Genomic DNA, 27,559 nt, shown 5'->3' with positions numbered 1-27,559 from the left:
AGGTTATCATAGAGGTTTTTCCCTTTAATGAAGTGAATTACATTAATAGATTTTCATTTATAGGACAATCTCTATGTTCCTGAAATTAACTTTACTTGATTGTGATATTTTATTTTATTTTATTTATTATTTTGCTTTATTTTAATAATAACAATATATCATTATATTACAATAAACTGCTATACTAAATTGCTTAAAGTTTTATTTTTTGTATCTATTTTCAGAAATGAGATTAGTTTGCTTACTCAAATCTTTGTGCTCTCATCTCATATTGGTTTCTGGATTATGCTATACTAAGATAAATTAGTTAGAAGGTTTTTATTTCTCTTTTAATCTCTGAATCTGTTTATATAACATATAAAGTATGCATTTCTTTAAGATTACAAATAAAACCAATTTTTAATCATTACTTAAACAATATACTCCAACTCTTCTAAATTCTTGGACTTTTGCTTATTAATTCTTCCAGAAACAATTGTGAGTGGCTAGGTTTCTCAGTATTTACATGTCTGAAAAAGATCACTTCATCTTCATTCCTAATTGCTAGTTTGGCTGGGTATATAAACTTTCAGGAACACCTTCTTTAACTCTTTGAAGTTATTGCTACATTGTCTTGTACCATCCAGTATTAAAGAAGAGTTGTTAGATTTTGATGTTTCTCATTTTTGTAAGTTGCCAGTTTTATTTCTTGGAATTCTGGAGGGTTTTAGACTCAAGGTTTCTTAGTTTATTTTTCATTAAGCCTCTCAACATTTAACTGACCCTTTTAATCTGAAGATCGATAATTTCTTCAACCCAGGGAATTTTTCTTCTGTTACTTTAAAATTAATTTCTATTTTTCATCCTGTGGTATTAAAACATTGGACCTGTAAGGGCTCCTGGGTGGCTCAGTTGGTTAAGCATCTGCCTTCAGCTCAGGTCATGATCCCTGGGGTCGTGGGATTGAGCCCAGCATTGGGCTCTCTGCTCAGCAGGGAGCCCTCTTCTCTCTCTTCTTCTGCTTACTTGTACTCTCTCTTCCGATCTCTATATCAAATAAATAAATAAAATCTTTTTAAAAAAGACATTGGACCTCTAGATATCATCTTCTTGTTCCTTAACTTTTCTGTCATTTTCCATTCTTTTGCCCACTTACACACTAACTTACTTATAAATATATTATTTATGGTCAGTTTTAGATTTCTCTCTGACCCTTCTACAGCTTGCTGATGGGTAGCTTTCATGCTTAGTGAACATAAACTATTTCTAACTTTGCCTGGAAAAACCCAATTAAGGAAACAAGTTTAATGGGAAAGATCTACTCTCCAAACTGTAACTCTTCCCTCTTTTCTGGCTATCTAAATCAGTTCATTCCATTGTTGATGCAGACCCATGTGCATGTAGTAACCCTCATACATGATTTCAGATGACCTAGAGAAAGGCATTTTTTTAATTTTTTTATTAATATATAATGTGTTATTAGCCCCAGGGATACAGGTCTGTGAATCGCCAGGTTTACACACTTGACAGCACTCACCATAGCACATACCTTCCCCAATGTCCATAACCCAACCACCCTCTCCCTACCCCCCTCCCCCCAGCAACCCTCAGTTTCTTTTGTGAGATTAAGAGTCTCTCATGGTTTTTCTCCCGGGAAAGACTTTTTTTTTTTTTGAGAAAGAAATTTTTTTAAACGGTTCTAGGAAAATGGGCATACTCATGCTAATGGGAGTGTCAATTGGTATAATTTCTTGAAGGATAATGGTGTGATATCTACCAAAATTTTAAATATGTCTTAGCAGTCCTACTTCATGAATTTTTTTAAAGAGTTTATTTATTTATTTGACAGAGAGAGATCATAAGTAGGCAGAGAGGCAGACGGGGTCGGGGGGAAGCAGGCTCCCTGCTGAGCAGAGAGCCCGATGCCGATGCCGATGCTGGGCTCAATCCCAGGACCCTGGGACCACAACCTGAGCCGAAGGCAGAAGCTTTAACCCACTGAACCACCCAGGCACCCCCCTACTTCAAGAATTTAATCCAAACATATACCAGAATAAGTACTCAAAGACTTATGTGCAAAAATATTCATTTCAACTTCATTTTAGAAAAAAACTTGGAAACAACTAATATTCCCATCAATAGGAAATTAGATAAACCCACTGAAAAGCAATTTAAAATAGCTAAAAGTACATATACTAACCTGGATATATTTCTAAGACATCTTTTTGAGTGAAAAAAATCTATTTTTATATTTTAAAAGGCCAACATAATATCATCTGTATTCTACAGATTCCTTATTATGTATGTAAGTGTATAGATAAAGTTCTAGAAGTATATGCACAAATTGTCATCTCTGGAAAATACAACAAGTATGGGATTAAAGGTAGTACAGTCAAAGAGAAATTTAGACTTGCCCACAATGTTATACTGTTTTAGATAGACCATATATATATTACTTGTGCAATTTGATATTAATTTTAAAAGAAAAATCAGATAAATATACAAGTAACAATATGGAAAATATCCTAAATAAATTGTCAAGTGCAAACATAATGTTAGAATAGTGTTTTGGAAGAGTTTAATTTGTGTAGGGGAAAAAATAGAGGGTTATATACATATGCATATATGCATATACAAAGATGCATAAAATATCTTTGGAAGGATACCCCCCGAAATGGTAACATAGACTGGCATGGAGGAGAGGACTTGAGTCATGGAGGGTCAAGAGGGAGGAAGACTAACTTTACAGTATATTCTCTTGTGAACTGTTTGAACTTCTAACCATGCGTACGCACTTGTTAATTTTTTCTTTTATTAAGAAAGCTGTGATTCACATGTGTGAACATGAACTTTCAGAATGTAGATCTAAGAGATTTTCCATGCACATGGCATTCTGAAGTTCACTCAAATAGTATGAACAAAACCAACTCATTATTTCCAAATATCCCAGGAGACTGAGAATAAGGGTGATCATTCAAAAGTGCGTATATACACATCTTCCTGCATGATTCAAGAGCATCAGGAGACCCTGAAACGACTGTCTGAAGTCTGGCAAAAGGTCTCTGAACAGGATGATCTAATCCAGGAACTTCGAAATAAATTAGCCTGCAGCAATGCTTTGGTAAGTGACTTCTAGAATATTTTTCTAAGAGACCAAAAATAAACCCATGAAGAAAGAAAGGAGGGAAAAAGAGTCACCTAAAGTTATTTCTGTCAGCAAGATTGCTTAAATGTCTTATAGAGACCTGCCCCTACCTTTTGTTCATCATCTCCATGGTTACATGCCCCCAACCCACACTAAGTTTGAGATTCTAAAGAGACTTAAAATCTATCACAACAACTTAAGTGCTCATCAATAGAGAAATAGTTGAATAGATTTAAAAAAAAAAATGGTTAAAGAAACAGCCATATTGTAGAATGATATGCAGCCAAGAAAAAGGATTCAGCAGACTGTAAGAATTAAATGGGGTTGTGAGCTATTGTTGAGAAAAGGTTGCAAAATCCTATGTATAGATCAATTCCACTTTCATTTTTTAAAGTCTTTGATTATAATATAGAAGTACATACCATAAATTGCCAATAGTGCTCACCACCCCCTACTAGAAATGAGAGTGGAGAGTAAGTGGAGAGATTTCACTTATTTTTTTGATGCTTGGGTTTTGTTTGAATTATTTTAAACCAAGAACAAAAATTTCATAATTTTTAATTTTTTTAAGTACATACACATCCATGCATTCCATAAAAACTTCCTTCTTTAATACTTGAATTTTGAATCCCATCCTCTGATAGATTAGATGTCTTTCCATCACAGCTTTTAAAGAACGTTCTGCCTCATAAGCTGGAACACACAGAGGTCCAGGAAGGAGTCCAAAATGTGGCCATTGGCAGACTCAGACAAACCACTGTCTATGCCTTACTGAGACTTGATGTAAGATTGAGAACCTAATTCTTTCTCTGTTGCAACCCCACAGGAAGTTTGTGATGAATTACTTAATATTATAACAAACTTAGGCTGAAAAAAGGAACACCTGCCAAAATAGTACTAGTAATAATCACATTACATTGATCATTCAGCATAATTAACCCACACTCATTTGCAGGTTCTAGAGCGTGAAGAGGCTTTGATAAAATTACAAGCAGACTTTGCTTCCTATACAGCCACACACAGACATCCTCCTAGTTCCTCAGAAGATTGTGAAGACATTAAAAAGGTGGGAGAGCTTTTGCTTATTTGTGCCCGGGGGGTGTCAAGTTGAGTTGGGTTTGATTCTGGGTTTTCTTGCTTATTTTTTATTTTTATATCATATGTTTATATTTGTGTGAACTAGACTGGCCCTGCTACAAGCATCCTGTATGTAATATATGCCAAGTCCCAGTGAATGTGTCTGGCAGTATTCAGTTTTACAGCCCAAGTTTGGAACTGCACCTGCTTCTTAACCCCCTCTCAACAGTATGTCCAAACAAGACACAAACTGATTGGTTTGCTAGGTTCAAAAGGACCATCCAGCTTTCTAGTTTCTAATTGGAGTTGAAAAGCACCAAATTTAGGGAAGCCTATTTATTCAAATTCAGTCCTTAGAAAACTCGATATTTTCAAAATTCAAAGCCATCTCAAAAGTTGATTCTAATAGTGAATAAGCATCTAAACCATGTAAACAAATAGCAAGATTTGACCAACCAATAGTCAAAACTCAGCTCAGTGCTCTCCTAGGTGAGATCTTTTTTAAAAAATTTTTGTTTTTATTTCAGTTAACATACGGTGTTATATTAGTTTCAAGTGTACAATATAATGATTCAAAATTCCATAAATCACCTAATGCTCATCATGATAAGTGCACTCCTTTATCTCCATCACCTATTTAACCCATCTCTCCACCCACTGCCCCTTTAATAACCTTCAATTTGTTCTCTATAATTAAGATCTGTTTCTTGATTTGTCTCTCTTTCTTTCCCCCCTTTGCTCATTTGTTTCTTAAATTCCACATATGAAGGAAATCATATGGTACTTGTCTTTCTCTGACTGATTTATTTCACTTGGGATAATGCTCTTTAACTCTATCCACATCGTTGCAAATGGTAAGATTTCATTCTTTTTTGAGGCTGAATAATATTCCATTTTATATATATATATATATATGTATATATATATATATATACACACACACACACATATATATACGTATTTATCACATCTTCTTTACCCATTCGTCAGTTGATGGACCTGTAAGCTGCTTTCATAACTTAGCTATTGTAAATAATACTGCAGTAAACATTGAGGTGCATGTTTCCCTTTGAATTCATGTTATTGTATTCTTTGGGTAAATATCCAGTAGTGAGATTGCTGGCTCATAAGTTAGTTCTATGTTTAAGTTTTTGAGGAAACTCCATAGAGTTTTCCACAGTGGCTGCACCAGTTTGCATTTCTTAGGTGAGATCTTGTATTAAGTCAGTCATACCTGAACCTGAAGTCCAAGGCAAAGCCAGCCACCTGAGGCCATACTGTGCACAGGCTTGCTAATCCTGAAATAGCAGCAAAGGGGGTATGGTCTCTTCAAGGGTCCTTTAGTGCAGGGACACAGACTCCTCTTTCCAGGACTTTCTGATGCAAAAAGTTTGAATGAATGAGGAATCAATATTGAATTTTGGAGTTCCTCCTTGGACATCTGTCAATATTTATTTTAAAGGTCAGTACCATGTTATTCACATCCTCACCTACAGCAAGACCTCCTAACACTCCTATTTTTTTGTCTGAAAAAATGTCTTTATGTCTCCCATACTCTTTTATTTTTTGTATAGTGGCTAAAAACACATAGCATTAAATTTGCCATCTTAATCACATTTAAGTGTACATTTCAGTCATGTTGAGTCATACTTCCACTGTTGTGCAACAGATCTCTAGAACTTTTTCATCTTGCAAAACTGAAACTCTATATTGACCAAACACTAATGCCTCTTTACCATTCCTTTTTTTAAAATGATGCAGACTTCCCCAAGAAACAGCATACACTTTTCCCTGCCATTTTATGTGTCCTATCCAAAGCTTCTGTGGTACCTGGATATTCTATTAAGAATGGAACTATCCAGGTCACAGTTAATGCCAGAACTCAGCTGGCCTGGCATAGAGTGAGACTTTGAGCCCCCATAGTGCCCATACCTGGGTCATATGGAGACTGCCCTGTATTTCTCCAGCTTCCCCCACCCCGTTTTCATGCTGCAATCCTCCCTTACTGACAACTCTGAATTCCCATAACTATCCCCTGATGCCCAGATGACTGACTGCTCCTCCTCAGCCACGTGTTCTACCTTCTCTTAGTTATAGCCCATTCCCCTCACCTTCAGAGTAGAAGCCAAAGTCCTTTCCCAAGGACTACAAGGCCCCCAAGATGTGATCACCCACTAACTTCTCACCTCGTGTCCCCTACTCTTTCCATCACTCACCCCTCTAACCACATGCCCCCTCACCATGTTCTCTCTCTAGTCTGGCCACTGGCTAGCTCCCCTGTCTGCAGATACCTACAGATACTACAACACTATGACATGGCTCAGTCCCTCACCTCCAGCAAGCCCCTGCTCAGAGGCACCTTCTCAGTGGGGCCAAACTCTCCATTCTGTTTCTAGACGCAACCCTCTCCCCCCCCCATACACCTCTATTCTCCTTTTGCTGTTCGGTTTCTTCTATAGCACGTATCAACTGTTAACATTTTCTACAGGTGACCACTTATGCTCTTTATCTGTCTCACCCCACTATGAAGTCAGTTCCATGGGGTCAAACATTTGTTTCTGTGTTTCTTATTCTACGGCCCCCAGCACCTAGGACAGTGCCTGGCGCATAATAGGTGTTCCATCAATGTCAATTGTTGTAGGGCAAAAGGAATGGTGGCTTTTGTACACATTCTGCATGAGGGTGATAAGTCTGACGTATCCTTTTTAAAATTAATTTAATTTGTTTAATTGAGATACAATTGACATACCCTAAAATTCACTATGTAAAGTATACAATCCATTGGTTTTAAAACAGTCATAAGGTTGGGCAACCATCCCCACTAATTCCATAATATTTTTACTACTCTGAAAAGAAACCCTGTATGCATGAGCAGTCATTCCCCCCCTCCCTCTTTCAGTCCCTGGCACCTACTTCTCCCCTCTCTGTCTCTCTGGATTTGCCAAATCTGGACAGGTGGCATTTTAGAAAGCATTCTTGCCCCATGTGCTCATCCTGCCCTGGTCCTATCTTACCTGCCCAGATACTGAAGCACTTGCAGGAGCAGAAAGACAGCCAGTGCCTACACGTGGAGGAGTATCAGAACCTAGTGAAGGACTTGCGCATGGAGCTAGAGGCTGTGTCAGAGCAGAAGAAAAACATCATGAAGGGTAAACCCGGAGTGGATGGGGTGTGGGGGGCAGCAGGGATAGGCAGAAGGAAGCTGGAGCCCTCCTCTGAGTAAGGAGCACTCTGTCCCTTCCCGCCATAGACATGATGAAGCTGGAGCTAGACTTACACGGGCTGCGGGAGGAGACCTCTGCCCATATGGAGAGGAAGGATAAGGAGGTTTCCATCCTGCAAAGGCGGCTGCAGGAGCTACAGATGCAGTTTACGGAGACCCAGAAGCTGGGCTTGAAGAAAGACAAGGTAAGGCAAGAGGAGCTCTCTGGTTAGAACTGCCAACAGGACAGGTGTGAGGCCAGACCTGGTCCAGGGCGGGTCCTGGAGCTCTGCACCCAGTGGGATTGCCTGGGGGAACATCAACACATGAGCAATGAGACTGCAGGTGCTTTAGGCCCAGAGGCAGTTCTGAGCACTTCTTTGGGACCTCTCATAGCACATAATAAATAAATAAATAAAACCATTATCCAGGGACCTTCATAGAGATGTTGACTCTACAAGAGGTACTTTCCCAGCCTGCAAGGTAGAGAGATTGGGACACACTTGCATTGTTCTTTTATGCTTTTGTTTATGCTTGATCATGGAAAGAAATGCTTTAAATATTGTGTAGTTCTTATTAAGAACTTCAAGTGAATTTCAGTGTATAAAATTACAAATACCTTATGAATTTGCATACAGGCAGTTTGAAAATATTAATGGAACTATGCCCTAGAAGATCTGTAGTTCTCAGTATAAGTCAACGTCCTGGAAAAGCCTAGGAATAGAAGTAAGGACAGAAATGTTGTAAAACCAATGCAAGCTTATACAGTCAGCGTACTTCCAACTCTACACTTCTATCAGAGATGGCAGAAATCATCCAACTGCTTGACTGGCTGGCCATTCAATCTCCCTATTTGAAAGTTCAGGGGGGATCCATTAGTCAAAATGGAAGTGTCTGGAAAGATGACCACATGCAGCCAGGAGTCTGGGTAAACAATTCTGAGTCATTCATATATTCATTCAACCTGTATTTTTGAGCTCCTGTGATATGCCAAGCACCACTCGAGGCATTAAGAGTATAATAACACATGCAACATCCTTATTCCTCTGGAGCTTACATTCTAGTACAGAAAGACAGACAATAAACAAATCACAAAACTAATATATAATGTAATGCCAGGTACTGATAAGTTCCTGTTTCACACAGGGTGGTCAGGGAAGGCCTCTGTGATAGGGTGACATTTTGGCAGAGATTTGAATGAAGTGAGGGAGCCACCCAGGCAGAGGTCTTCAGGAAAAATATTCCAAGCAGAGGGAGTAGCAAGGGTGAGAGTCCTCAGGTGGGAATCTGCTTAGAATATTCTAGGAGACAAGCTCAAACCAAGAGCGTTAGGGGTGGCTGGAGGTGAGGTCAAACCAGACCATTAGCATCCCAGGAGGTTGCTGGAAGGATAGTGACCTTTTTCCAAATACATGGAGCCAGCAGAGGGCTTTACAGAGAGGCAGAACAAGATCGGACTTAGCCTTTCAGAGGGCCCCCTCTGACTGCTGCGTTGGGAATGGACTGACTTAAGGCAGGAAGCGGAGGTTGGAGATTGTGTGATATCCAGGCCAGAGAAGATGGTGGCTGGAGAGGGCTCAAGATAATCTGTACCCGACTTCCATGGGTAGCTGCTCAGGCCTCTATCAGTGGTCACCCTTTGCTTTCCTCAGCTCCTCCAAGAGAAAGATGAAATGCTGCATGAGCTCGAGAAAGAACTGTCACAGGTTCAGAACAGCCTCATGAAAAAGGAGATGGAGTTGGAGAAGCAGCAACGAATGACAGCAGAACTTGAAAGCACCATCCAGGAGGTGAAGCAGGATAAGTCCAGGGCAGAGTGTGGGGCCCTGCGAGCTGAGATCCAGAAGCTGAAGGACAATCTCGAAGACACCCAACAGCAACAGAAGCTGGCCGGTGAGGCCCCCAGCAGACGGGGTCCCCACCACACTTCAATCCCTCGCTCGGGGGTAGGGCAGTCCCCCCTCTTTCTCCAAACGGCCACTTCCTGCTCCTTTCCCCACTCCTCACTGCAGACCTTGTCACGATCTCATGGCACATCTCACAGGGATCGCAGTGCCCTCCCGAGCTCCTTCACCGCCCTTAACTGGGAAGGCGAACTGCTGAGCACGCACGCCTGTTGTTCTCCCAGCAGCGTCCTCTAGAGTTCCCCTTTCGCCATCACAGGGAGGCCAGGGCGCGGAACTTTGCTTCTGTGCTCTGCATTCCTCCCCAACTTCTCCAGGACCTCCGTCACACAATTTATTCTTCCCTTCCTTTAGACACCTTCTCTCCCCTTTATTGCCTCCCAACACATTCTCTCCTGCATAGCCTGCGCTACGGATCATTTCCTTGCTGCTCTGCTGAAACTGCTTTCTCAGAGGTCATTAATGACTTCTTTCCCTGGGCATGGACTTGCCCTTGGGGGGATGAAAACAATCAGAAGTTAGGTACTGGTGATGGTTGCACATCTTTGTGAGTATTGCAGAAACCACTGACCTGTATGCTTTAAAGTGTTTAATGTTATGTTATGTGAGTGACATATCAATTTTGGGGAGGAAAGGTCCATAGTGTGGCCTCCTTCCCCACCTTCCTGTAACTGTGTGTGTCTGAGTGTGCTATTGGCCTCCCTCACTCAACAGTTGTTTCCCATCTTTGGAGATCAAACAAGTCTCTTCTTCTTTCACAAATCTCATTCCCTCCTCTGACAGTAGTCATCCATCCCTTAAACTCTGCCTTCCCGCTTCTAGTCTCATTCTTGGGACAACTCCAAAACCTAGAGCCCCAACCCTTACTTGGCACCTGTGGTCACTCTTGTCTCTAGAGAGTAGCTCCACCTGGGCAATCCACCTTCCCCTCTAACCCAGCATTCCCCAAACTGAACTTTCTCTTCTCTGCTTAGAAAAGAAATTCCTCCTCCTTCTTCCAAGGTATATCATTATTCCTGTATTGACACCATCTTTCGTCCGGTATCCCAGGCTGAAAAATGGAGACAAAGGTGATGTTTAAACAGAAACAATAATAGAAACTTTAGGAAGTCCTTCTCCTTTCAATACATTTCAATTTTCCTAAAATAATCTTTTTGCCAGGTCTCTGCTCAAGAACCCAGTAAATTAACTCTAAACATATCTCTCTGGCTTTCAGAATCCTCCAAAGCCCCCTCCTGTCCATGCACTCACTCAGCAGTCTTCCAGCACTCCTTGCCACTTTCCATCCCAGTCAAACCAGTCTCTTCCCATCCTCTTCCCACCTGCCTCCCCCATTCTATTCCTGTGCATTTGCTCTAATGTTTCCCCCATCTGGAATTCCCTTCCTCCTCCTTATTCTCAGGCCCAGCAGCATCTCTGTTCCTCCGTAAGTCCATCCCCAACTGTTCTCACCCACACTGATCTTGTTTCACAGGAGTTCACGGTGAGTGCTCACTTGATATGACTGGGTTTTCTAGGTCGTGTGGGCTGGTTATGTCTCCCTCACAAGACTCTAAACTCCATTAGGGTCAGGATTTGTCCTTAATGACAGGATGAGCCACATAAGAGATACTGAGCAATTTATATTGATTTGTTTAACTTTAGTCCAGAAGCAGTCTACGGGCTGGGGGATAGCTGAAGACAGATGACTTAACAGAGCTCTTTAGGAGTGATAATGAGATGGAGAGAAACAAGGACAGGTTGCAAATTGAAGTAGGTCACAAATTGAAGGAACAGTCTTTTTAACTGGTCTTATCTGAGAGTCAGATCTTCACACATGCATATTCCTTCTCCCACGCACATGTGTCTGGCTTGTCTGCTGGGTTCTGTAGCTCAGCAAGCCTCCCAGTACAAAGAAGAGACCCTTCTGGCAAAGAATAACCTGGAGGATGCGCAGAGGAAACTGCAAAGCTACCTTTTCCTGGAGAAGCAGAAGACAGAGACCATCCAGGAGCTGCAGAGAGAACTTCAGAAGCTGCAGAAGGATTCCTTGATGGCTGGAGAGGAACTCGCCCCCAACAGGTACCACTGTCTCACCTCCAGGGAGAGGCTCTGTCTCTGGTGAGCTGGTCTGGACACGGCAGCAGCTCTGCCTGGGACTGAGACAGCAAGCCCCGGGCATCCGGCTCACAAGCTGCTAACGCAGACCCTGGAGTCTGTCTTCCTCTTGTCGCCATTTTGCTTTAGGAAGCGGATAGAGGAGCTGACATTGGAACTCTCTGAGACCCGGAAGAAGCTTGAAAATTCAGAAAAGGAAAAGAGGCAGTTCCAGAAGACCACGACTGAGCAGGAAATGAAGCTGAATGAACTGCTAGACCATCTAAAACTCCTTCAACACCAGGTATAACGGGCAAGTAGGCTGCCAGCCCAAGCATCTGCTCTGCTTGAGATTAAATATATTGGTCTTTATTGGGGAACATGCTACTACCAATCCATTCAAACTAATTTTCCAGCATTTGTGTTGGAAGGCTAAGCCAGCCTATTACCTCTAGTTCCCACGACCCATAATAAGCATTCTCAAGGGCTAAGCTTAAAAACAGTCAGAGGGGGCGCCTGGGTGGCTCAGTGGGTTAAGCCGCTGCCTTCGGCTCAGGTCATGATCCCAGGATCCTGGGATCGAGTCCCGCATCGGACTCTCTGCTCAGCAGGGAGCCTGTTTCCCTCTCTCTCTCTCTCTGCCTGCCTCTCTGTCTACTTGTGATCTCTCCCTGTCAAGTAAATAAATAAAATCTTAAAAAAAAAAAAAAAAAAACAGTCAGAGGACAATGTTCAGTTTTTTTTAATAGGATTCAGAACCATCCCTGTCAGTCATTTTAAAGTCCTCAACCTCTGAATTATTCTTTTTGTGCTTTTCTAAGATTTTTTTAACTTTATTCAAAGAGGGATTTTTTTTTTTATTGTGTTATGTTAGTCACCATACAGTGCATCATTAGTTTTTGATGCACTGTTCCAAGATTCATTGTTTGCATACAACACCCAGTGCTCCACGCAATACATGTCCTCCTTACTACCCATCACCGGGCTCACCCATCCCCCAACCCCCATCCCCTCTAAAACTCTCAGTTTGATTCTTGGAGTCCACAGTCTTTCATGGTTCATCTCCCCCTCCAGTTTTCTTCCCCCATTCACTTTTCCTTTCCTTCTCCTAATGTCCTCCATGTTATTCCTTTTTATGGGGAAAGATTTGGTAAGTGGGAGAGAAGGTTGATGCTGTGGGAACTAGATCTATAAATAAAATAAGTTGGTATATCTAATTGAATCAAAAAATATTGCTGGACATCTGAGGAAACTTTTTTATTATCCATGCTAAATAACCAATGGGTTGCCCTCATATTTATCTCAGCCATTCTCTTTGTCTGGGGAGGGGTGGGTTGTTTTGTTTTTTCAAAAATATACAGCCTAAGACTGTCTTTCAGGCCAGTCTTTTTAAACAAAACCAAAAAAAGGCAGGATTTTTTTATTTATTTGAGAGAGCAAGCAGGGAGCCTGATGCAAGACTCAATCCCGGGACTCCGGGATCATGACCTGAGCCAAAGGCAGATGCTTAACCAACTGAGCCACCCAGGTACCCTCTTTCAGGCTAGTCTTTATTTCTCAGCACAGGGAGCAAGGCTCTGCCAAAACCAGTCTAACCGAGGAGCTTCAGGAGGTGACAAGATTACTGGAGGAGAAACGGGAGCAGTTGAAAAAGAGCAAAGAACAGGAGAAGTTGCTGGAGCAAGAGCTTGAGACATTCCGACAGGAGGAAAAAAGGAAAGAAAAAATGGTGAGAAGGAGAGTCCAGGAAGAGCTGGGTTCATAATCCAGGGCAAGACTTGAGCCCCACTGAGCCTGGCAGGATATAGAGGCAATGGGTGCTCAAACCTCAGAAGAGAAGGGAGGGAAGGTAAGAAAGGCAAGGTAGAAGGAGAGAGAAGGCCCAAGACACCACAGGCTGCAGAATGGAGCTGTGGGTGTGGGAAGGAGGAGCAGGCTGCTCTGGGAGTCTGAGGTAACACCTCTTTTCTGGGTTTTATTCTCTAATGGGGGAGCAGACAAAGGAAAATTTGCGGATGTTGGAGGAGGAAAATGAGAATGTCAAAGCACAGTTAATGCAATGTTCCACGCAACTGGAATCCTCTCTGAGCAAACAAAACGCCTCCCAGCAAGTCATCCAAGAGCTAAACAATGAGGTGAGTTGACAGAAACCCTGAGGGAGTGCAAACGTGAGTCCTGTGACCCTTGACCTGAAATCAGCACTGACCTCTCCTCCACCACGGAAATGCAGCTAAATGCTCAGCCCACGTGTATCTTGTGGTGCCTTTAGCTCCACTTTTCTCCTTGAAGTGGGGGTAACCCTTCCACAACCATTTGCTCAGCCAAAGAAATATATGTGGAAGGTCTTATTTGATATCTGCTGGATCTCCCAAACTATCTGGGCTTTGGCAGTGATATTCCACAGCAACATTTCAGACCAGAGTTGAGTGAGTCCATTGTTGGGGGCAATTTGCTAGGGAACACTGCCAAAAATAGTGCCAAAGCACAGAAAGGGCATAGAAAGGGAGACAGCTATTTGTCATTACACAAATAAAAATGACAGAAAAGTGTAAATGGCATCTGACATATACAAGGCACCATGCTTGAAGTCAGTCATCATTTATTGACGGTCTACTTATGCCCTTCACATGTCTTCCATCTGCTTGACTTCCAAAAAGATAGACATTACCCTGATCCTCATTTTGCAGAGGAAATAAAGGCTGGGGCTCAAGGTAACCGATGAATAAGCGATGAGAGGGACCAGCATTTGAACCTGGATCATCTAGCTCAAACATCTAACCTCTTTCCCCTTCATCATGAATGGCAATACTTTCCCTAACTGCATAGATTTCATCCTTCTGCAGAAACAAATATAGCATCTTGATGGGTGGATTCTGTGTTACAAATGAAAGCAGCTCTGATTCCTTTATAATTTAAGAAGAAAATATGTTAATCTTAAAATAGTATGGACTATGCAAAGTAGAAGAACAGCACTGTGAATGGGACTTTCTATGATGATGGAAAAGTTCTGTATGAGAGTTTTCTAATATACAGTATCTACTAGCCATATGCGGCTGCTGACTACTTGGAATATGGCTTTGTATGACGAAGGAACTGAGTTTTTAATTTTAATATTAACTAATTTTAGTTTTATTTAAAGGTAAATAGCCTCATGTGGCTAGTATCTATCATATTAGATATCACAGAAACTGACATTTCTGGAGTTTTGTCCTCTAGAGATATAAATCTCTCCTTTGCTGTGGTCCAGTGCTGAGGTCTGAGTCACTGAGACCCCTCCCAAGGAACCTCCCTGAATATAAGGGATATTATACCTAAGTATTTAATATGGACATATTATCATGTTTGCCAAAAGAAAGATAGCCGTGTAAAGGTGGAAGGAAAAGCACTCATTTCAGAATTCCTTTGAAGGAAATCGGGAGACCGCAGGGATTTTTTGGTGTGTATAAGCATGCTCAACTTTTTAAAAGCCTACCTCAAATATAGTAGATGTATTATCAGTTGAAACAGGTTATTGGAAAGAGGCTTAGTTTTGCATTCTAAAATGCATTTTCTTTCATCAATATTCCATATCTCAATTTTTAAAGTTACCAACTGAAGGCAATAGATCTTGAGATTTTTTTTTTCATCTCTTTGATTCTAGGACATTTTTCCACTACATTTTATAATTAATTACTGTTAATAAGAAAGCTAATTTATTTTACATATTTATTCTGTATTTGGACTTCTTATTGAATTCACTTCTAAGCAGTAATAGTTTTTCAGTTACTTCTCATGGATTTTCTGAATAGATGATTGTATCTCATTTGCAAGCAACAACAGTTCTCTAAGTCTTTGTAATTTTTTTTTTTTTGCCTTATTGCATTGCACAGTACCTACAGTTTGGTGTTCAACAGTAGCATCCTTTTCTTGCTTTAATGTTAATGGAATCCATCTGTTTTGGTATGTGTGTTCTTTGTAATATGGTGAATAAAATTAATTAATTGATCCTAATTTTGGCCCATCCTTACATTCCTAGTATGAGTCCTGACAGTGCATCATGTATTACTCTTTTAAAACAATACTTGGAACGTTCTAGGAAGTAAAAAAGGTCAGTATGACTGGAGTGCAGTAATCAAGGAGGATATGGGCATAGGATGAGAATAGAAAGATAGGTAGGGGTAGCATTGTGGCCTCTGTTAAGCAATTTGGGGTTTTATTCTAAGAGCAATAAAAAGACATTGATGGTATTTCCTTAAAGGCACTGGAGAGGTGATTTGAGCTAAGTTTTCAAAACATAATTCTGACTAATGTGTGGAAATATATTGCAGAGAGGGGTAGGTATAGAAGTGAGGGATCTGGGGGGGGTGGAGTTATGGACATTGGGGAGAGTATGTGCTATGGTGAGTTCTGTGAAGTGTGTAAACCTGGCAATTCACAGACCTGTACCCCTGGGGAAAAAAATATATGTTTATAAAAAATAAAATTTAAAAAAAATTAAAAAAAAAAAAAAAGAATGCCCTCCAGCCTTTTGGCTCAAGCCACTGTAGTTTCCATTTTCTGAGATGGAGACACCGAGGAGGAGCAGGCTGGAAAATGCAAATCAAGGCTTAGATTTGGGGCATGTTATCTTTAAGATACCTGTTAGACATTCATATGAGAATGTTCTAGGAGGTTGGATATAGAACTCAAGTTCAAGGGACAGGTCGGATTTATGGATGTAAATTTGGGAACCGTCCTCTTAAGGGAAAAATGACATTTCATGAAATGTGACTGGATGAAATCACTAGGAAGAGGGAGCAGATAAGGAGGAGAAGACAGCCAAGCACCAGCCCAGTTCAAATAGAGATTAGGAAGATGAGAAGAAGGGAGCAGAGACAGAGAAGTAGCAGCTAGTCAGGTGAGAGAAATAAGAGACAGTGCCTCACCTCAGAAGTCAAGTCAAGTGTAGGGTATTACAAAGGAAATTGTCCATGGTGTCAAAAGCTGCTGATGTTTAAACAGTGATAGTCTGTAAGCGGTAGGACCTAAGTGTTACTTTCTTTTGTTTTAAATTTTCCCTTCCTAATAGATATCAGAACAGTGGTTGCCTAGAGTAGGAAAGGAGGTCATGGAGATAGATAGGAAAAGGCTATCAGGGAGCTTGCTGGGTGATGAAAATGTTTTATATCTTGACTTGGGAATGGGTCACACAGGTGTGAACACTGTTCAAAACTAATCAAACTGTACACTTAAGATCTGTGTGTTTTACTATGCGCAAATTACACTTCAGCAAAAAATAAAAATAAATTCTATTTTTCACAAAAAAAAAAAAAAAGAAGAAGTGAGGGATCTGGTTAGGATGTTATTGCCATTCAAGCTAGCATAGCATCAGTGAAGACAGAAGTTAGCAAATTGATGATGTGTTTTGGCAACGGAATTGACCAGACTAATGATGGACTGAAGGTGAGAGGAAGCAAGGAATCAAAGATGACTTAGTGAAACTCACCCATAAAACCATCTAGGCCTAATGCTTTTGGCAAGGGAGAGAGTACATCTTTATAAGAACTTTTATTAAAACTCCTTGATTGTATAATTTACAAATATCTATATATTATAGATTTTTAATATCTTTCTCCAAGCTAAACCACTGATGTTAGAGAAGTTTAAAATAAAGTCTCCAAACTCCAATGGACTTTTTGTTCATAATGGCCTTCCCAACTTACCTCTTTTCTCCTTAAAAAAAATACTGCTCCTTTCTTCCCCAGATTTCCCTATGATTTTGCCACTGCTTCTTTGTCCCAGATTATAGTCCACTTTCACTCCCAAATAAACCCATATTTTGCAGGAAATTTTTAAAAATAAAAACAATAAATAAATAATACAAATAATAAATGACATATACTTATTACATATAAATAAATAACACAAAATCAAATAATTAATTAAGCTTTTGTTTTAGCTTTTAACATCCCTGTGATTTATGTCACCACCTTTCTTTATGTTATCCCACCTCTGTGATGACATTTCCTGATTTGGCTACCAATTATCAAGAGCTTACAGTGAATTGCAATTTCTTCAGTGATTCCTCTGGTTTATTGGGCAGACCCAGGTGACTCCATGTTTTCAGAAGTTCCCAAAAAAGATGCATTTCTTTTTCCAGAAGACCAAATTATTTTATCTTTAGGAATGGTTTCCTTCCCGGCACATGTAAATATAGAGTCAAAAGTATAATCTAACACTTCTCATCTCACCATTTTCTAGAGTTGAAGATATTCAAAATTCCATGTAAAAAAATAAATAAATTTCAAGCCTGGAGCAGTTACTGAAGAAAACCCAAATTAGTGTGTTTCTGTGTAGATGGCCACATAGAGGATGTGGGTGTATTAAAATAGCAAAGAACAGATAAAATACCAAAGAACAGAAGTTGGAAGTAGATCTCTGCCCTGTACTAAAAAGTATTTAAAAACATGTCCTGTTACTTAGCATGTTCATGACCAAACTCACAGCTATATATTAATTTTTACCTTACTAAGCCCTTTTTACCTATATAACTTCATTTGATCATCACTAAAATTCTATGAAACAGTTGAAAGTAACTGGTTTGCAGAAGAGGAAACTGAGGCTCAGAGAGATTAAGTAAATGACAGAACCACAGCCTCTAACTGCAGATCTCAATTCCTTTTAACTATAGCATGAATACTTATCACTAAGTTTAAGACACCGACTTCAGTTTTTAAACATGTTTTATCAGAACTACATGTTCAGTGCATCCCTAATTCCAAACATTGCCATAAAAATATTTCATTCAGTCAAAAACAATTATTTAGTATTTACTGAGCACATATTATATAACATGCCCTGAGCTATAGGCAGTGGAGATACAGCAGTGAAGGAAGCACATACAGTCCTGTTTTCATAGTGCATCAAGTATAGTGGACTAGGTCAGGAACTAAGGAAGGTATAAAATGTACAAATGAAATATTGTATCATGGTTCCTGACCTAGAACTGAATTCCAGATCCTTATTAAAGGCTATAGATTCTGTGAAAGGGATCATTCATGTACTTAATACATCAAGGCCCAGTACTGCCAGTACTCCTTATATGGGCGGGGGGGGGGGACCCGCTAACTTAGAAGGGGAAGTGTGGGGAGAGGCATATTGAAGAGCCTGGAAAGGCAGCTGTTCTTTTTATAACAGTGAGGGAGGGGTGGGGGCTTTATCACAGACTGCTCTGCATGTTAGTGCAGAGAGAAGAGAGCCTCGCTCTTGTCCATTTCCTGTAGACACAGAGAATTCCTCTATAGGCATGAACCTTGATAGTGATGTTCTCCCTCCTAAAGCTAGTCCTTCAGAAGGATGCCCTAGAGAGTCTGCAGGTCCAGCTGGAGAAGGCTGTGCACAAGGAGAAGCAATATCTGCAGACCATGGTCACTAAAGAAGCCTATGAGGAACTGTCCCGAAAGTCAGTCGCGTGCCAAGATGACCTGACACAAACTCTAGAGAAGGTAAGCCACACCCTCTCTTCTCCAGGCCTGTTTGGGGCAAAGAAATGTCCGAGTAGCATGGAAAGTGCAAGAGTCAATTCCCCGCACAACTGGCTATCACCAGGACCTCTGCAAACTCTTGCCTGAGCTAAGATGTCCTTCCAGGGAAGGCCTGCCTCCTTGTAGTGAGGCTTCTTTTGGGGGGAGAAAGGGAACACAAAGAACGAGGCCAAATTGAACAACTCTTTCTGCCCACAGATGACCCAGGGGCAAAGTTTTCCCAAAACCTAGGTTTTCTGGGCAATTTGTGCTCCACCCAGTGCTGATCGTGCCTAGCTGATCAGTTCAGAGAAATGGAAAAAGAGGACATGGTGTAGGGGAATGAGGGTGTAGCAAATCAACCACTGTCACTTCCCACCCCTCTCTGGGACACTAGGCAAGTGACCAGGTGTCTGTGCTACCCTGAACAAGGGATGAGGATGGACTGGAACCCTTCTCCATTCAGCACTCAATAGAATGGGCCACAGAACTGTGACAGCCATTCTTATCCCCTTTGTCTTTATGGAAGCTCAATCATACGACCTCAGAGACCAAGAGCCTGCACCGAAGCTTGGCACAGGCCCAAGAGAGGAAAGCTCAGCTGGAAGATGAAATCCTTGCTTACGAGGAGAGGATGAAAAAGCTCAACATGGAACTAAAAAAACTGCAGGGCTTCCAACAGCAGAGTGAGCTAGAGGTGAGGAACAGCCAGGACTCTAGGCTGTCTTCCTGTTCCAGGTCCCCAGGGTTTCTCTCCTCTTGCCCGGAAAGTCCTTAGTGCAGAGCCATTCCCTTTGACTGAAGGGTTCCCTTCACTTGCAGGCTCAGGGAGCTTCAGGCAAAGGCTGTAACAGTCAGAGCAGGCGCGCCCTCTGCTGGTACTGGAAGTAAAGTGCCCCCGCCCCCAAACAGTCTCCCCCAGTCAAGAAAGTTGCTCTCCTGCCTTGTCACAGAGGCTCCGGGCTCAGGGCGGCAGGGCGGCCAGCCGGCCAGCCGGCCAGCCGGGGTCTCCCTCCTTACTTTGTGCCCCTGAGCAGGTTCAAGCCTTCGACAAGAAGCTGGAGGAGATGAGCAACCAAGTGTTGCAGTGGCAGAAGCAGCACCAGAGTGACCTCAAGATGCTGGCAGCTAAAGAAGAGCAGCTCCGGGCTTTCCAGGAGGAAATGGCCGCCCTGAAAGAGAACCTCCTGGCAGATGAGAAGGAGGTGGGCACTCCTCAGCTTCTGGTCACTTCCTCCCAGACCTCCCAGCCCATCCACGACCACCTGGATACTAGACCAACCTTGGTGGGGATGGGAGTGCCTAAGAGCAAGGAAATGATACCTCCAGCCCACTCTATTCAGTACAAGGTAGGGTCTGGGTGCTCTAAGGCCCACAGCAGTTGTCTCAACCCAGCTGTCTTCCTGTGCCTTCACTGATAGAGATAACGAGCAGAACAAAGGCCCATTCCAGAGAAGAGTGCCATCTCCCTGTCAGGTATACCAGCTGTCCCTAACTTAGATAACCCCCAGGGCAGTCCTCCTCCAGAACCCATCCTGACATTTTCACTTACTCTGCAGTAGAATCTGCTAAGAGATCTTCAAGCATGCCTTATGCCCCTGTCCCAGAGCAGTGAAGTTCACGGCGGGTGGCCACAGGATATCTTGGTTTAGCCACAAGGCCTTTGCTTGCATTAGAAAAAAAAGGCATCCATTCCTCAAGATATTTTTTCTTCCATCTGTTAAAAAATTGGCTTAACATATTGCTTTTTTAAAAAAGCAAGATGTTTTAATGCCTTTGTCCAAAAATCATTATTGTAAGTATACACATCTACTTTGTCTCTACTATAAACAGTGCCCTGCTCAGTAATGTCACCTTTGTGTGCATGCACTATTGGAGGTGAGATCCTGCTGTGGCAGGTCCAACTCTGGCCTAGGGGTTAGACAGCAGAACCAATGTTTCTTCTTCCAGGAAGAAAGAAGAGACCTGATTTGGGAGCAGGGAGGTGACAGGCCTGTGCTTCCCACCCCACCCCCTAACCATCTCATTTTCTTCTCGTACCAAAGCCCTCTAGTGTGCCCCAGCGGTCTGTGACTAAAGACACCTGTAGGCTACGCCGAGAGAATGATCAGATTATGTCCAACATGGAGCAGTGGGCAAAAGAGCAGAAGTAAGTAAGGAATTAAAAAGAAAGCCAGGGTTCCAAGGCTTGGGCTGAGCTGAGAAACTGCACATATGCCAAAGAATAGTGTCACATTCACACACACACACACACACACACACACACACTGCCTTCTAGGGAAATGAATTCAGTGATAGCCCACATTCAGGAGCTGGGAATCAGATGGAGGGGCCTCAACTTTTCAGACAGAATCGGGAAGACCTGCTGACTTAGAAACAGAGCAGCTCCATGATAAAGAAGATGCTTTGCTGCAGGTCAAATTTCCTCTTCCAAACCTGGAATCTGGCTTCCCTGCCTAGATCCCTTGAACTCACCTGAGATCACGGTGATTTTGCCTAGTAATTGAGAACGGAAGGTTCCCTCAACTTCCAGGTACTAGGGAGGCTCTAGCTCTGGGAGTGAGTGATGAGCTGGGGTCTGGGGCTCAGCAGACGCCTTACTGAGAACACCAGCCTCTCAGCCAGCCAGCTTGTGCTCTTCTCATGGGGGTGTGGGAAATTTCTTTTATGGATTTTATTACAGGATCGCCAATGAGAAACTAGGAAACAAGCTCCGTGAGCAAGTCAAATATATTGCCAAGCTGACCGGTGAAAAGGAGTAAGTCATCCCACACCACCCAGGCTGCTGCTTGGGCCCTAAGGAGAAGGGTCAGCCACAAGCCAGCACTGGGTTTATCCTTAGATACATGCATCTGATCTCAGGAAAGTGCTGATACTATGGAAAGATTCTGGGTCATGAGTCTGCATTTATGTGACCATGGGCATATCACTTCACCTCTTTGGGTCTTCCCTCGTCAACAATATGGAAAGGGGTTACTAATCTCTATGCCATGCCCCTTCCCACTGTCACCTGCTGTGATTCTCAGAGGACCAAAATGCTAAGAAGGAAACAGGAACTGAAAGGCAGGGTAGAGGCTAAGGTGCTGTAACAAAGAGACCTCCAAATGAAGGAAAATAGAACATGGAAGAACCATCCCTAGGAAGTGAACAGTCCAGGTTGGTGGGGTTCCTCTGTCCCACGTGGTCATTTGGGGACCGCAGTTTCTTCTACTTGTTGCTCCACCTTCTCCTGTGGCCATGCTTCATCCTTATTGTCAAAGGTGGCTAATCAGACGGTAGTATAGGAGGAGTGCTGGAAGTTTGGGGACAGAGAGGAAAGTATGGATGTCTAATATCAAGATTTCAGAGATGGTATAGTCACAGATAATGACAAGCTTTAGGGCAGTGGTTCCCAACCCTCTGTCAGGGAACACTTAGAAAATAACCACATTTGTTTGGCACAGTGGAAGAATTTGGGATGTGTTATTTGAGACAAGTTGACCAACCAGTGGCTGCCCCAAGAACTGAGGGTGTCCACATCTCAGCACACCTGGAGCCCACTCATCAGCCTCAGGTGGAAAGCTCTGTTCTGAGCTGTGACCATAGGATGGTGGGAGAATTTAAGGAGAGAACAAGATCATTGGAATACAGAAGTCAAGGAACTGAGAGGCTTGGATAGAATGTACAGGATGTTGCTGTTGTGGGAATGCTGACAGGAGTGGACCAGAGAGAGCCAGGGAATGAGGGCATGGTGAGGACCCCACCTCCAGGTCCAGTGGCATATGGAGTGTGGCAGTGACATGAGGGGCTCCATGGGTGTCTCCAACACTGGCCATGTTATAGAGAGCAAGAGGGCAAAGCACAGGCCCATGGAAGTTCAGAATGAATACTTTGATTTCCCTCTAGAATAGACCACGAAATTTTTCACTTGGACAAAACCATTTTCTGAAAGGGATTAGCTAAAAAAGAAATTGTAAACAATCTGAAGGTTACAGAGCATTTTAGAAAAACAGAACTTTTTCTTATAGTATGCCAAGTTCGAGGAAGTTCTGTTTCACAAAGAACTCATTCCTGAGTTTGAACCTATTTAAAGAAAAGCCATCTTTTAATAATAATAATGACACAAGTAATATTTATCTGTTACATGTGTGAGGCACTGTTCTAAGTACTTTATATGTATTAATTTTATCTTTATAAGAACTCATGAGTTCAGTACCATTAAAATTCCCATTTATGGATGAAGAAAGAGAGGAACCCAGAGGCTAACTAACTTGCCCTTTGCCTCATGAATAGTAAATGGCAGAGCCAGAATTCCAACTTGGGGTGTCTGGTTCCAGAGCCCATGGTCACTGACTGCTCTTGACATTGGTTTGGAGAAATAGGACCATAGAGCCCCAAGAGATATGCTAAGTTCTTTCACCTCACCTACATCACTGCCACCATTTCTTCATCCATAAGATGGGGACAAGTTACTTACCCAAGCTCTCAACAGAGCTGGGATTCCCTGGGCTCTTAACCTTCTAGCAAAGGGAGGGGAAAGAACTTGGCTTTGGCATCAGAACTGGATGAGAGTGTTTCCCAGGCACAGCCGGTCCAGGCACATGGGATTTTTCATGATAGCCTTCCAGCTCTTCAAATCAAATTTCCATCATTTGTCAAACTGGAGCTTTATATGAAGCATAGAAGGCAGATCAGACTCAACTGTCCCCATCTGACAGATATGAAAACCAGCCCTGAGCTGACATAACGCAGTGGCTCAGAAGTACTGGTTTTGGGCCCACCCTGACCCTGGGCCTGGCCTTCTTCCAGGGGATGCACATAGGCCTCCATCTCTATGGAACATGAGAGCACCAGCTCTGAAAGGACTTGGATGTCACTGGCCCTCCTTCCTGTTGCGCCTTTATCCGCCCTTGATAAAGTGGGGGAACAAAGATGCTACAGCAGACCAAACAACTCCTGTCCTTCTCTCCTTCCCCAGCCACCTCCACAATGTAATGGTCCATCTGCAGCAGGAAAACAAGAAACTGAAGACTGAGATAGAGGAGAAGAAGCTGAAAACCGGGCACCCAAGGCTATACACCAAAGCCCTGGGCCCAAGCAAGACAGAGCCCATACAGAAGGGAAAAGTGTGTGCCACCTTGGGCTGGAGGGGTACGACCCAGGACATGAGCCAAAGAATGGACATCACCAAGTTTGTTGGGATACCCCACTGCTCAGGTATGTCTGCCATTTGTCTTTTGCTACTTCCATGATATTGTCTTTCTTAGTCCCATGGTTCAAAAAAATAGCAACAGCCTGATATTATTTCTTAAGAAGAGATCATTAGATTGGGAATTCAAAGTAGGAACTGGGGGACAGAACTTCTAGCTACTCTGAACCAGAGATCACTCTTTCCTCATTTGTTGAGGGAAGAGGTGAGTGAATTAAGGCTCGTTCTCATCTAAGACTCTTTGATGATAGCCAAGTGCCTCATATCTCAGACCTATCCCTTCCCCTGACCCTTTTGGGAAGTGTGGGGACAAGAGGGAAACAGCCAGAATAAACATCTTCCTCCTATAATGTGTTTTGAAAACCCAACAAGAACACCCTGATCCCCTGTATAGCCTGGATCCATAACTACCTTTTCTGTCACCTATAGACCCCATGTTACCCCAAAGGGAAGAAGTCACCCCACAACTGAGCTGACCAGCCGTGAGGCCAGTCCTTGAGGAATCATCTCATTAATTTCTCCTCAAATCAAGATTGTCATTTCCTCCCTGTTCCCTCAGGTTCCTCATATTGCTAGAATCAGCACCTTGCCCTGAGCATCACTTCCACGTACGTTTTTCAGAGGACAGTGATTTTCCGCCCCTCTCTCTTGACCTGGATCAGCTCTTACAGGAATGCATCAAGGTCCCTGCCTATTTTGCAAGCTGCTAACATTTTATTGAGTTTTGTCCACTTTCTGCAGTGGAGTGAGCATTGGAACCATACTACCATCTCCAGACCCAAATTCTAAAATAAAGACATGAGCATAGCAGTCTCCGTGAGCTCTTGGCGTCTTGCAGACATCTCTGCCCCCTCCAGCCCACAGCAACATGTTCATCCCTGTTTTCTCTGGATTCTAAAAGACATAGTGTCTTTCATATATACGGGAAAGCCATAATTCTCAAAGCAAGTTTCTGGATTATTTGGATTAGTTTTTAAACCAACAATAGATAATTAGCTCCCCCTTTATTTTTCCTATGTGCCTGGAATGCAAGAAAAAAACCTTAAAAAACTCAAAAAGGAAAGTAATCCCGAGACCCAAAAGAAAGGCAGAGACATGAGTGATGCATTTTCTGAACGGAGGAGGGACATAGCTGTCTGCTTTCTTTCCGCCATATTGCATTTCTCCTTTAACAATTTTATTTTTCTCCCCAGCCAGCTCAATACAATTCCATTACAACAGACTCCAAGGACAGCTAAACTATTTTATTGTGGTAGGATTTTGTTAAACTGAATACATGTCTGGAATTTATATTCTTGGTCTGTAGGAAATTAGCTACTAAGGTAAAGTAAGAGAAAGAAATCAAAGAGTTTGTGTCCGGGGGTGGGGGGCGCGGGGGAAGTGAAGAAACCCACTAGCTGGTAAAGATTCTTAAATATTCTTGCCTCCCTCCCCAGCCAGACAAAAGCCAAGACATATTACATAACATTTCCCTGCCAGTACTTGGCAAGGGCAAATAAAGAAAGTGCAGCGTTGGGGCAGGAATGATGGGCATCTCTGGTAGTCTCTGCTGCGACAGTTGTTGTCTGATTGCTTGTGCTTATTTTTGACTGTGTATCCCCATCAGGTTTAGAGTAAGGATATATTTTCCAGAGGAAACAAAAAGTGAAGAACCTGGTACTAATGAAATGATGTCCTGCTTCTAGCCTGTGGCCCATTTATTCAAACAAAATTTCAATGTCATTAAAATCCCCAATACAGTCTACTGGGGGAAAAAAAAGCATTTTGTCCCTATATTTATGAAAATGTATCATATTTACTGGCTGGACAGTAGTAGCTGGATACTTTGAATGTGGTACATTTTTTTCAAAGTTATCTTTCACTTCTTGTGGGGTCATTCAACCAGAGCAGGGCAGGTAGTGAGCTATAGGGAGCAAAGGAGCAGCAGAGCTAGAAAAACATGAACATGTCACCTAGCCCTCTGGCCTAGCAAGCCCAGCCGGGGAGATCTGATGGGGTAGAGGGGTTGAACTTAGGGAAATGTAGTTTCTCTAAAGATAAGGCAAAGGCCAGAAAAGCTAACCGTAATTCTTTAAAAAAATAATAATAACCAAAGGGGTTTCTAAAAAGTAGTATGAATAGCTAATAATAGAAATGGTCTCTGTATGATACAGTAGTGCTGGTTTCATGTCATTATACATTTCCCAAACCCATGGAGTATGTAACATCAGGAGTGAACCCTCACATAAAGTCTGGGGTCTGTGGGATAATGTGTCAATGTAGCTTCATCGAGTGTGACAAATGAACTGGTTAGGTAGAGGATGTTGTTAGTGGGGAGGCTGTGCTTGTGGCAGGTTGGGGGTAAGGGGTAAATGGGACGTCTCAGTACTTCCTGCTCAATTCTGCTGTGCACCTACAACTGCTCTAAGAAGAAACCAAAGGAAGGAAAGAAAGAGTTACAAAGCTAGGACTAACTTTAACCAAGGGGATTGTCAGTAAAGTGCGTGCTTTGGCCACCCAGTGGGAAGATGTCACTAGGATTCTGATACCTGGGGCCCACAGAATCCTTTGCAGCAGATCCTCTTCTGCCCACCGGAGTATAACTTCCTCCCCCAAGCTCAAGAAACCCAGAGCAGACATCAGACACTGCAACCTGCCTCTCTTATAAAGGGAAGGAGGAGCTCTCTGCAACCACCACGGTGCCCCATAAGCACTTGGCTTCTGAGGCTTCTCTACACAGCCCAGCTGAGGAGGAGGCTTCCTGCCATAGATAGGACCTGGCAAGCAAGCTCTGGGGTCCCTAGAATGAGCCCCCATCTCACCCTGAATTCCTCAAATGCTGACATCTTTAATGTGTCTAAAGTGCCATTACCATCAACTAGGCATTTAAAGAGAGATGCACATGACTGAGAGCAAGAGGAGGCCCCCATAAAGATGTCCAGTTCAGCGGCCTCACTGTTCCCGCACACCAGGAAGCCTGAAGGCCAGTTTCCAGAGCCCACTTCAGGGCTGTTGTCACAGACATGCTTTTTTTTCTCTGGGGGCAAAAATTGGTTATTATCTGAGGAAGAGTGTTAAGAATCAGAGTATAAAGCTGGAAGGAATTTTAAGGTGGATCTGAATGGAAAAGTTCCATAAATTAAAGAAAACATTAGAGACAGAATTCCAGAGAGACTCTTGTGCAGAAGTCCCAACGCCAAAGAAGATTCAGGAAGTGCTGCTCCGAGGCAGGGACCCTCCCCAAACAGCCTGTGGCACCTGTATGTATTCCTTGTTTTTAAATGAGAAGGCTGGGTTGACCCATTGTTTTCATAACCTCTGGCTTCATTTTTGTGACCTAGGGAACTTGAAGGTAAGCTCGTGGCCAAGGTCACAGCCTCTTACTAACCAAGCCATATTCACTGGAACCTCAGTTTTTGCCCTGTTCTGTTGCATCCCTAGCCCAAGTCTGTAATGAGATCACATACCCAGCTTGCTTCTTTCCACAGAGCAGGTAGACACGTTCTGCTAGCCCTCCCGATGCCAAGA

At 42.6% G+C, this 27,559-nt stretch overlaps 1 protein-coding gene across 1 annotated transcript in view; it reads left to right on the top strand.

Annotated features, from left to right (window-relative positions):
* The window catches only part of PMFBP1 (polyamine modulated factor 1 binding protein 1), a 45,928-nt gene extending 21,001 nt beyond the window's left edge, over positions 1-24,927 (top strand). Inside the window, exons 6-21 of the mRNA XM_032854048.1 lie at positions 2,930-3,100; positions 4,080-4,190; positions 7,224-7,350; positions 7,452-7,609; positions 9,056-9,296; positions 11,179-11,368; positions 11,534-11,687; positions 12,945-13,112; positions 13,381-13,518; positions 18,682-18,846; positions 19,394-19,561; positions 19,902-20,069; positions 20,910-21,013; positions 21,548-21,622; positions 23,822-24,060; positions 24,612-24,927. Of these exons, the coding sequence (XP_032709939.1) occupies positions 2,930-3,100; positions 4,080-4,190; positions 7,224-7,350; positions 7,452-7,609; positions 9,056-9,296; positions 11,179-11,368; positions 11,534-11,687; positions 12,945-13,112; positions 13,381-13,518; positions 18,682-18,846; positions 19,394-19,561; positions 19,902-20,069; positions 20,910-21,013; positions 21,548-21,622; positions 23,822-24,060; positions 24,612-24,628 (2,394 nt within the window). The 3' untranslated portion in view covers positions 24,629-24,927. The remainder of the gene's footprint in view (positions 1-2,929; positions 3,101-4,079; positions 4,191-7,223; positions 7,351-7,451; positions 7,610-9,055; positions 9,297-11,178; positions 11,369-11,533; positions 11,688-12,944; positions 13,113-13,380; positions 13,519-18,681; positions 18,847-19,393; positions 19,562-19,901; positions 20,070-20,909; positions 21,014-21,547; positions 21,623-23,821; positions 24,061-24,611) is intronic.
* The last annotated feature ends 2,632 nt before the right edge of the window (positions 24,928-27,559 follow it).

This window comes from Lontra canadensis, unplaced genomic scaffold, assembly GCF_010015895.1.
Source record: "Lontra canadensis isolate GAN:19392208 unplaced genomic scaffold, GSC_riverotter_1.0 scaffold8, whole genome shotgun sequence".
Classification (NCBI taxonomy): Eukaryota; Metazoa; Chordata; class Mammalia; order Carnivora; family Mustelidae; genus Lontra; species Lontra canadensis.
This window is presented reverse-complemented; position numbering and strand designations above follow the sequence as displayed.